General features: G+C 28.3%; 1 protein-coding gene across 1 annotated transcript in view; it reads right to left on the bottom strand.

Moving 5' to 3' along the window:
* LOC106682308 (tubulin beta-4B chain) overlaps positions 1–9,107 on the bottom strand; it is a 19,631-nt gene extending 10,524 nt beyond the window's left edge. Inside the window, exons 1-3 of the mRNA XM_014423091.2 lie at positions 8,976–9,107; positions 3,996–4,169; positions 163–253 (exon numbers count right to left, since the gene is read on the bottom strand). Of these exons, the coding sequence (XP_014278577.1) occupies positions 163–253; positions 3,996–4,161 (257 nt within the window). The 5' untranslated portion in view covers positions 4,162–4,169; positions 8,976–9,107. The remainder of the gene's footprint in view (positions 1–162; positions 254–3,995; positions 4,170–8,975) is intronic.
* Positions 9,108–12,002: the final 2,895 nt, after the last annotated feature.

A 12,002-nucleotide genomic window follows, 5' to 3' on the forward strand; every position in this document is an offset into this window, starting at 1 on the left:
AAAAAAAAAAAAAAAAAAAAAAAAAAGTGCAGTCACTTATACTATTATGCGCGAATTGGGCATTTGGTACGGGAGAGTAATGGAAACTTAGATTCAAAATTTCTATATTGGCATGTTAAAGTTAGAGTATAATTTCAAGTATTCTCATTGCAATGACCCTACCTGAATATTTGCCCAAAACTCCCAGACCTGACGGCGTCCATGGTTCCAGGTTCCAAATCCACCAGAACTGCGCGAGGAACATATTTACCACCTGAAAATCAAATTATTAGTTATTCACTTTCAGGTCTTAAAAATTTATCTTACTAGTGGGTCATTTATAGCATGTTGAAAATATATAAGATCTACCAGAATTTGAAATGTCTCTGAATTTCCTAACTCTCAACTAAATTCTTAATTTTATGTTAGAATCACTTAGTTTAAATGCTCAGTAAATAAATAAAAACCTTAAGTTAAAAGTTTTATTGACAATTTACCGTCTAGGTCAGTCTCATATATAAATTAAATAAAATAGTTTAGCTCAGAAGAACCTGGTTTTATGCGTCTGTTACTTTAGTAAATTAACTGAGATCCGTCATTTAATTAATTAAGATATCTAAATCAGCTTTATTGAATTTTTCTTTTAAATCATTTATTAATTTTAATGTTTTTAGTCTATAAATGATAATTTAACTCTAATTTGACACAAATGTTTGTAAATATAGTTGGAAAACACAAAATTATTTATACTCAGACCAAAACAATAACAATATTTTAAGCACATAAATATAAATGCCTTGATATTTGTTAATTTCTTGATACTATAACTAAAAATGTAATCAATCGTTTTAATAATTTATTTGATTTTCCTCCCGATTTCAGAGGTCAAAATGTAAACCACAATACAATTGACAGTTAAAAAATTCTCTGATTATAGTTTTTTTATTTTGCAACAGAAGCGCGTTTTATTGAAAAACCGATTCCATAGAACGGTTGAAAATACTAAATTATTATGTATTATTGCACGTCATATATGTGAAAATCACGTCTTTTTGCAATTTCGAATTTCATTTGGTCATATTGTTTAGTAATTTGAAATGTATGGAAATGCAGCCTATTGAGGATATTATAAAAATCTTTAAGAAGAAAAATTTAGACAATTCTCATCAACAGTGTAAAAACCAGTTCGGCTTTACAGCTTAAAGAAAAAAACTTTTTTGGCTACAATTGCGCAAAGGATGATTGGATAAACAGGTTTTGGCAAAAAAATCCTACAAAACAAAATCGGAGCTTATTTGTTAATCGAAAAGTAACTACTACTTGTAGTAACTTGAAAATCGAATAATGAAAATTTGATCTGGCAATTTATTTTAATAATACTAATACTTTTCCATCTGGACTGCATAAGATAGTAGTAGGAAAATTAAAATTAGAAAGTGACGCTGTCGTATTTGAGATTTTTGTATTACATTTATGATTTTGTGAGATTATTTTTCTTCTTTTTTTTTTTTTTTTTAGTCTACAAATCATTTTTTCCATCATCAATCATTCAAAATACCTTGACCTTTCCCGAATATTTCGTTTAATGTGTTATATTCTATATCTAGTAACTATAGGTAAACTTGGAGAATTAGGAAAATTTTCTGAATTATAAGAATTTTAAACATAAGATAACTATATTTTTTAAAGTAATGAATGCCCTAAATCCATTTCAAATTTTTAGAAATTTAATTTTATTATAATTAAATTTTTGTGAAACTTTTTTTTATTTAAATTAATTACTGAAATTCGATTTTTTTTTCTTTAATTAAAAATTGAATTTGGCTCAAAATAAAATCGATTCCATTTAAAATTAATTTTTACAAATTTGTTATTAATTACTTTTGTACTAACAATAATAATGTTAGAAAAGTTTTAGTAATTTTTTTCTTTTTTATTTTTACAATTCAATGAAAGAATGCATTAAAGTAATACGAAACGCTAGTTTTATTTAATCCAACTGAAATACCAGGACGTATATAAGGTAGATAAATTCCGAATCAACTAGAAACCAGGGCTGAAGATTACACAATGCTTTTAGCAGGCCGCGAAAGAAGGAGAGAGTCCATAAAGCAACGCCACGATCCTCCAAGTGACCCGAGGGCCTCAAGAGACCTACCTCCGCAAGATCAAAGCCCTTCTAGTTCCTCTTCGCAAAAGAATATATAAATTTTCATCAACCCGCCGGTAAACAAGTTCACCTATGCACCCATAGACTAGAAAACTAGTTCCAACTTGTTTAGAATATGACCTATATCCAGAGAAATATATTTGGATAGCGAGGAATATCTTAAAAATTTATAAAGAAACCAAAAATGTAAAATAAAGTATTCGTACGTATGTTTCTACTTCAGTCAATTTATTCAACAAAAATTTAAAAATACCTTTGACAAATTATTAACGATATGAAGATGAGCACGTTTTATTTTTATCAGAATATAGCATTGCTTTGCAAGGGAAGTTGCAGAACTTAAGAAATATTTATGAAAAAATGGTTGGGAGTGCCGTCAGTGAAGAACACAAATAAATAAAACTTATTTTATTAGTGTCTACGTTTCGGCCAAAAATTTAAACCTTCTTCAGGGCCAAGAACCATAGTTACCATCCATACTGAATAAAAGGTAATGCAGAATAACAAGAAGAGAACAAATACTATAGAGCAGTATGATATAGTAATATTAAAATTATCAAAGAAGGGAGGAAAATAAAATATTATACATTTGAAAATCTAATAAGTAAATATATGTAAAAATGAAAATTAATTATAATTATAAAATTATTAACAAGTGAGAAAAAAAATGTATATATAATTCATTAAATATGTTAGTATAACAGAATTAAATATATTTTACGTACATATTTATTTATTTACACATACGTTTTCCTTCTCACTTTTTTCATAATTTATTGAATGTATTTTCATTAATATTATTTTCTTTTTCTTCTCTCATACACAATTTTAATATTATAGTATTTTCTTCTTATATATACTTTCCTATTATATATAAGAACAAAACATTAATAATAATATAGACATTTACCATTTTCCTCCCATGCTTCTTATATTATATCACATAAAACCTATATTATTCTCTTTTTCCTTTTATTCATTTGGTTTGTTTTTCGTTATTAGCCGTGAAGGCCTGAAATTCTATTCGAAATGTTAATACTAAGAAAAATACTTTCCTTATGTGAATTTTGTACTGAGCACAATCCCAACTATCATTTTCTCATAAATATCACACTCGTAGGTATACAGCTAATTGATCATTAAAAAATAATTATTTCGTATTGGACGTATTCGGTAAATTGAACCACAGATTAGGGTTTTTAAAAGTGAGATAACTTTGTCCATATTGTTTACAAAGTTTATTTATTTTCATTTAATAAAAAAATATATATTTACCATTGAATTAATCCTCAAGGCATGAATAAAATAATTTCTATATCTTCAGGACACTCGGTGTGTGTTTTAAATTTATTATTTTTATTAGTTACTATTTTTTAACTATTTGTGTATTTTCCTTTGTTAAGCTCCAACCATGCTCATTAAATTCCTTTTATTGTAATTTAATTGCAATTTTAGTAGTTACTATGGTATTTTTATAAATATAGTTTCAGCGTTTTAAAGCTAATTTCTACTCACCATGTGAGGGGGGTTCACTTTCTATTTTAATCTGAATATCTTAGAAACTGAAATTTTCAAAATTAAATTATTCTATCCAAGACTTAGTCAACATTTTTTAAGTCTATATTTGACATTCACGAGCTACTCAAATTATTTTGGAAAGATTATTATAATTCAAAATGAATCAATAGGACTTATGATAAATATCTATTCTTGTTTTTCCACTTATTGCTAAAATTAATTGTTTAGATATGTAATTAAAAATAGGTCTGATTTCAAATAGGATACGGATAACGTTATATATCATAATTTCAATTAATGAAAAAATAATAATATACAATAATAACACCTATGGCCTCATTATAGTAGACACTGATCCTCTCCAGCTGGAGTTCGGAATCTCCATGATAATTTCCAGTCTGATCGATGCCATGTTCGTCAGAGATCACCTCCCAGAACTTGGAGCCGACCTGGTTGCCGCACTGTCCTGCTTGGATGTGGCAGATCTCCCTCATTTTGAATACTACAAAACACAGATTGGTAATTAATCTTTTGATTTCATGAATATTATTAATTTATTCAATGGCACAATAGATTGAATAAAATAAACGACTCTATAGGCTTGTCAAACGAAACATTTGTTGTAATAAATTTCTTTACAGAATATTATGTTATAGATCTAAACGGAAAACTATCATCTTAAATAAATAACTTTTAATGACACATCCCCCACTTTGAATAATTATATAAAATTTAAACTTTTTATCAAAGCACATTCAAATGAATATCCAACTAGAATCGTAATTTTTTTCTTCTCAGAATGTAGAGGCATCAGGTGCTAAGCATATTTAAAATTAATTTAATAAATATCTAGGATGAAATGCTTGCAGTGTTTATAATATGAAGACAATACTAAAGGTACATAAAAAATAAGATTTACGGATTTTTAAAGCAGCTATATATATTAAGCTTTGAAATAGTTTAATGTTCTTGATCTCAGTAACATAATGTTTGTCTGTGAAATAAAAGTGTTTTCGAGATATTTTAATTTGTGTTAACTTTTAGTTATAGCACAAAGACAATATTCAAGTGTGACCCAACCCTTAAGCTTTACCCTACGAACATGCAACACAAACTGCTTAAAATGTAGTAGCTCTCGATACAGTACAAAATGCTGTATCAGAAGGATGTACATTTATATATGTGTGTTGTTTATTTATCTTGTTTTGTTTCAGATTAGGGGGTTCTGAAAAAAAAATTAAATAAATTTACAAAAACTTTCTTTAAAAAATTGTCTTGTAATACAGTTCCAGAAAATTCAGGTTAATGGTTCACTGTTCCCTTATAAGGAATTGTTTGCTTAAAGAATTAAAGCACTTAATTCAGGTTTAAAAAAAAAACATTCCTAGTTTGAATATCATCAGAGAAAGTCAAATGAGTTTTTTGTTGTTTTTTTCTTCTTTTTGTAAAAACAAAATATAAAATAATAATTAAACAATAGAAAAAAAATATGCCTTCAAAATTGAAAAAAATCACTTGCATTATACGATTTAGATATCAAGGAATTATTTGGGTTTTGTCTGTAATCAAATTCCTGAACGAGCATAATCGATTGAAACTTGAATATAATTTTAATGAAATATTAAAGATTGTTTGGATTGAAACCTAATTCGATTTTATCAGGGTACGGCAAATACTTTCGCTTTTGTATGGTTAAACGTATTTTCCTCGGCATACCTATATTTCGAAAACGGATGGACTGATTTGCCCAAATTTGGAGGAAAGTTCAGGATAAAGCAGTAATCCACTTTTACTTACACATGCGAAAAACACCTATTTCCTGGAACTACCTATATTTAAATAATGGCTCATCTCGTAAATTTTATTCACAAAAGACTAATGATCAACAATGAAATATAGATAACATTAAAAATGGAAATGGATAATGTTCAGAAAAAAAGGATTTTCAAAAATAAAATTATTCGATTGAAGAAAAACACAACTCATCTATTGTTGTACTAAAACTAGTGAGAATGCCGTAATGACACAAAAATGAATCAGTTTTATTACTTTTCAAAAATTAATACTTCGTAAAGTATTTAAAATATCCAAATAATATTTAATACAGATTGTAAAAGGAATAAAAAATATAAACATCTGAAACCATAAGTTTCATTTTAATTCTTGGAAGGATCATTTGAGATAAAATCACATTTCTGAGATTTATATTTATAGAATAAACTTCGTAATTCATTCTTACGTTATTTTATTTTTATTTTTAAAAAAAATCGTTGTTTGTTTGTCAGTTTTGAAAGGGCGGTTAACAGCCTGGTCATCAACGCCCATTGGTTGTTGGCTTTGGTAAGGTCTAGTTGTTTTAGTCATAGCTTTGGTATGGTGTACTGATCCGCACGAATTATAATTAAATTTGTGGCAATTATAATGTGTTTAATAATCGTTACGATATTGGAAAGGATGGTGAAAAGCAGATAACTGACTGTTCTAATTTTAAAAATAAGGCAAGTTAAATAGATAATTATAATAATTAAAGGCTGGTTATTAAGTTAGTCTGATGGATGAATTTAATGACTTTTACAATTACAGATTCATCATTTCTCAACGCCATTGGGACATTTGTTGGTAAAAAAAAAATCGTTATGTATAAATGTCTAATCTTTTGTTAAATTTTCTATTTATTTTTAAAAATGAATCTATTTATATTTAAAAATGTTTATTAATTACAATACTACATGGAAGTATATGTAATGCCCACTAGTTAATCGTAATTCGTACATCTCCTTGATTGAATTAACTAACTGATTCGCGAATTGGACTGGTTTCAATCGCATTAAACTTCTGCCCTGTTGAAATCTACAGACCTAACAAAGTTCACGGCTAAGCCCCAGTCGATCGTAAAACAGTTAATCACAAGTCGGACACAAACTTTTTTGCTGCGACTTTGCTCTCCAAAAGATTTATGAGCGGGCGTGTCCGAGCAGTAACAGTAACAGTTGTGCCATTGTTTATGTTTTATATAACGCTAGAACAATTAATTTACTCCTGCCATGTGCTTCCTAGGACAGCCATTATGTTGAATAGTATAGTCAGTTCTTACGGACTTCGGAAGCGGCAGTATAATAAATTAAGTCGAAATCAAGTAGTTTTAAGTACTTCACAGTAGATAAAATCTTAACAGCCGCTGGTTTAAAACTATTTTTGGTAATTAGTTTTAATTGATATTAATGTCCAAATTCTAAATGACCAATATTTTTTACTAAATCCAGAAATGGATTATATAGAATATGATTTGAGATTGTTCTATAATATTCATTTTTCGACAATTTTTAATTTAAACAATTTTTTTTAAAATAAATGCTTCAAATATCACTCTCCCCATTACACATATTCATTACCCACATACCAATACCAAATTTAAATTTAAGAATTTTATGTGAGTTTATATAATTTTAATTTCGGTAATTCAAAATGTAAACTTATTTTAACACATTTAATATTTAACTAAAACCACTTATTACACATAATTCTTTTTCACAGCTCAGCTCAAACACGCCTTAGGGTTGTATACATGTTTAAAAAATGTTAACAAGAAATTTAAATTTGAAAGGTTTATGTGTTAATCTAGAAATAATTATGAATTCGGTAAAAAAAATTGAAACTTTTTTTCCTATACACAATATTCAAACTATTACCCCTTATTACACGTATTAATTATCCATAGCTCTACTCGTAAACGGTTTAATTTTATAAAAATTAAAAACAATTTAACAACATAATCATTTTAAAAAATACGGTTCAATTTTGGATATAGAAGCTTATAACTTTTCTAAAAAAAAAAAAAATGACTTATTTCACAATTACATATTCAGTGTTTAACTTGCAAGTGAAATAACTATACCTGTATTTCTTTATCTTCAGAAACGTTTGATAATTTATATATAATTAAAAACTTTACGAATCAATAATTAATTAATCAAATTTTTTTGTTTTTTTATAACAATATGTAATCAATTGTCAAAATCGAAAGTTAAATTTTAGATTTATGTTTACTGATAATTTTGTTTTAATTTTATTTAAAGAGATAACCACCATTAGGTGGAATTTTTGTAAAAATTAAAAAGAATTTTGACACAAATTTAAATTTAAAATATCTTATATGATATTTATTCTAATACTATTGTGGTTTAGGTAATTCGAAATTTAAACTTTTTTTTTTAATGTATAACATTTTAACCAGTGATGGTTTTGGCATATTTATTATCCAAGCTCCTTTCTTAATTTTTTTAAAAAATTAAAAACAATTCAATAACAGAATGATTTTAGAAATTATACTGTTCAATTTTGGCTATAGGAGCTTTAAAAAAAAAAACTTATTTCAAAATTTCACTTGGAAGTGAAATAACTATACCTGTATTTCTACATCTTCGTAAACATTTGAGAATTTATATATAATTAAAAATTCTAGGAAACAAAAATTAAATGTTATCTTCTTTTTTTCTTGTTTATAAGAATATGTAATCGATTGTATTTTCAAAATCTAAAGTTAAATTTTAAATTTATATTTACTGATAGTTTTTTTTATATTATTATATAAATTGATATACATAACCAACGTAAGGTTTAATAATAAATAAACAGAAAGTAAAATATACAGAAAATTAAAATTCTGAAATGGGTTCTATTGTGTTGGCGGGCTAAAAAATGCATTTTTTAGCCTACTTAAACAACAAAGTCAACTTCACAAAGTTTAACACTTGTGTCATTTTACTTCCGGTACAGCAATATGTCAAAAACCTTTTAATTATGACTATAATATTTTACTTATTCTATTTTTGCTTATATTTTATTTATGTACAAAATTAATTGTTAGTATTTTTACTCAATAGCTTATCTCTTGCTTGTACATACTATTTTTAAAAAACACAAACTTTAATATAGTAAAACTTGTGAAATTTGTTTCAATTGAAATGTTGAGATATTACAGTTTTCCAAAAATATTTCACACTTTTTCCTGACCAACATGGCTTAACACACAATTTGACCTTTACCAAGAGCATAGCCCCCAATACAAAGAAAATAACCAGTTATATATCTGATAAATGCACTGTCACAAATATATTTATAACTTTATATTTCTGTGTAATGTTTGATGCGTAATATACAACCGAAGTTATATAAATCAATAGTTTATGAGTTTTAAATTTTTAACTAAAGAATCTTGGTTAAAAACTTTCTTTAGCATTGTTTTAATTATAATCCTGTAACTTATATTTCAGGGAGGAATAATATTTATATTAGGCATAATACTCACCTTAAATTTGAACAAAAACTGCCTAGAAAAAATTAAAATAAAGTTTTAAAAAAATTCAGAACATAATTTTGTTCCTAACACATGATACAAACTACTAAATGATTTTTACATATGATTCTCCTCTTAAAAATTTCATTAAAAAAATCACAATAGAAAAAATACGTCCCAATATACAAATTATTTGTTCATTATATGGAATTAAAACTTTATTTATTATAATTTTAAAATAATGAGAATTACTTTGTTATAAAAGAATAGGAAATAAATAATACAAGTTTTAGTAATTTGCAATGAAATGGACCAAACAGATGACTGTAAAGGAACACTACATGGTCAATCGGAATGAAAGTCATTCAAACGTCTGACTGACTTGAACCATGAAGACTCCACAGTCAGGTTGAGTGATGCTTACTCCATACTAGAAATGAGATATCGAATACCAAGGACCTTCAAATTTCAATGATCGGATTTCAGATTTTCTCAATGATTAATTAGTATTGCCTCAATCAATCTGAATATCCTTCTTTGATTTTAATGACTTTCTGATTGACCCTGTAGGGGTCTCTAAACAAATTGGTAAAGAACACTCAAATAAAAAGAACTAACGAATCACTAGAATATGTTAAGCGACATAAGTATCAGTTTATCCAAAATGATTTTTTCACTTCAATATTTTATATTACATCGCTAGGGATTCTTTAAGAAATTGAGCTGTTACCGTTAAAAATTCCTCAAGCCAAGAAATCTGTAAGTACAAACACAATTTTTTTTTTTTTTCAGAAAAAAAAACACTGTGCGTCAGGAGTGTTAACAAAACTTATTGAGTGATACTAACTTTTATTTTCCCTAGTGGAAAGGCAAGATACACTAAGGACCTCTGCAGAATCAATCGGAATGGCAGTAAAACCAACAGATTGATCGTGTAAGTTGACTGATGTATTACAAAAAAAAAATTGCATCCAGTCATTCAAAATTTGAAGTGGAGGTGAGTCTGCAAGTGCTTCGTTCATATCGCGTATGACACTTCTTTTTATCAGGTAAACTCGGCAATAATGGCCTTACAAGCTTAATGCACAAAATTCTTAATGTTTCAAATCTCGTTTTTAAGTAAGGTTCAGTTGGACTGACTGAAGAATTTGGTTTATTCAAGTCTGGCTTTTCAATAACCGTCAATCGGGCTGATCGTGTAAGGATGCCTTTATGGGTTTTTTTCAGAATTAAATAAAAAAGAAACACTTATTCAATGCATAATAATATTATAGTTATATACCATAAAAATGTTATTGTAAGATCGAAGTAATAACTTATGATTTCTATTGGTAAAACAATTGTTTATTTTAGAATACAGCAAACAATGGCATTTCGCTCTGGGCAACTATCACTTATTAGAACCAAATCCGGCAACTCAGAGTGTGAAATGTCGTAGCATTGAAGTAATTTTGACCTTCTTTCTCATATTTTCCCTGGATCGGTCCTGGAAGCGCCTCTGACAGGGGAGTTCTTGCTTATGTCATTCAAGACATAATTAAATCGGGGTTAAATACAAAAATAGAAACATTTTATACCGACAGCTGCCAGGAAAAGTGAAACCAAAAAGGCGGCCATTGTGATTAGCTCCTAGGTTGTGGCAGGGAAGTAAGAGCCAATCACTGGCTGCCCTCTGTTTAGATTAAAATGGACGTTTCCATTAAACTGAACGTAAATCTCAGAGGGCGTGGTTAACTTCCCACTTTTTGTCTTCAAATTTGCTTTGTATGAGAGTAAGATAAGATATCCTCTTACTAAATTATTTTGGTTAAACCACTCATAGTCTAGATTTTCTCGACCCAAACTTAATTGAACTCCTAAGCCATATGAGGAACCACCATTAATAATTGCAACTTCTTAAGCATTCTCTTTTTTACTAATTGTGATAAATGTATCAATGAATAAATATTGCAGATGTGTACAGCTCGCTTTTATTTATTATATAGATAATGATGATTATGATATTTTAATAGTTCACTGATATTTTCCCCATATCTATGTTGTAGCTCTGGGAATGAACTATATAGGCTGGGCGAAACATGAGCTGTACTAACAAAGAACTATTATGTTTATTTAATTAAATTTTTACTTCATTAAAAAAAAATTACTGATCCTCTACAATAAATCTTTATGTATAACATTTATCAAGTGGATATAAAATAATTTCACATTTATCTGTCGAAGATTGTGTAATATAACGAAATATTTGAAATTTTCTTTTCGGCATGACTGAACAAGAAGGCCGTTCAAATCTCGTTAGATTTCCAAGAGTACGGTTGAAGACGGCAGTGAAGCGGGCAACTTAGCACTCGTGCGGGATGTAATTCGGTTTGGCGTCAGTTATAGGGCAGCCAGGAGTCCCTCGCGGCTATAAACTTAGCCCGTTGATATTTAGTGCCTTCTGTAGCCGTAAGTAGTCTCTGCTACTCCCATGCTCTTGCTCTCGGACCGTCGATTTCCTTGTACCTTCCAGGATCGTATCTACGAGATTTAAATCGGCGACATAACTACACAGATATCGAATATTTAAATTTTAAGATAATTAAAAATCAACATGTCTACATACATATAACTTAAATTAAATTCGAGTGTATTGTTCATTTATTGGTTTATTGAAACTTACAAATGAGGATTATTCTATCAAATGTCAATGCGTCTACTATTAGAAAATAATTATTATGTGAACTCATGTTCATAGGTAAAGCATTTATTGAACATGTTGATTTCACAGCATTCTAACAGGAGGAAATTGAAGTTTTAAAATAAAATAAAAAGTAAGTAGGGATAAAAGGCCGGTTCTGGCGCAGTAAATGAGCCTTTTTGGACTTTGGACCCTAGCCTCGAACCAGCCTTAACCACGTGACCTTGGACAGTAGAGGGAATATGGGGGAGCTGGTGCACCGATTTGAGGAGCCAATCAGAAGCCAGCATTTTGATGACGTCACACATGGCGGGAGATTTGAATTCAAATATTCGGCTCGACTCACCCTTAACCACCCA

The sequence above is a fragment of the Halyomorpha halys genome, unplaced genomic scaffold, assembly GCF_000696795.3.
Source record: "Halyomorpha halys isolate HHAL.00 unplaced genomic scaffold, Hhal_1.1 Scaffold401.1, whole genome shotgun sequence".
NCBI lineage: Eukaryota > Metazoa > Arthropoda > Insecta > Hemiptera > Pentatomidae > Halyomorpha > Halyomorpha halys.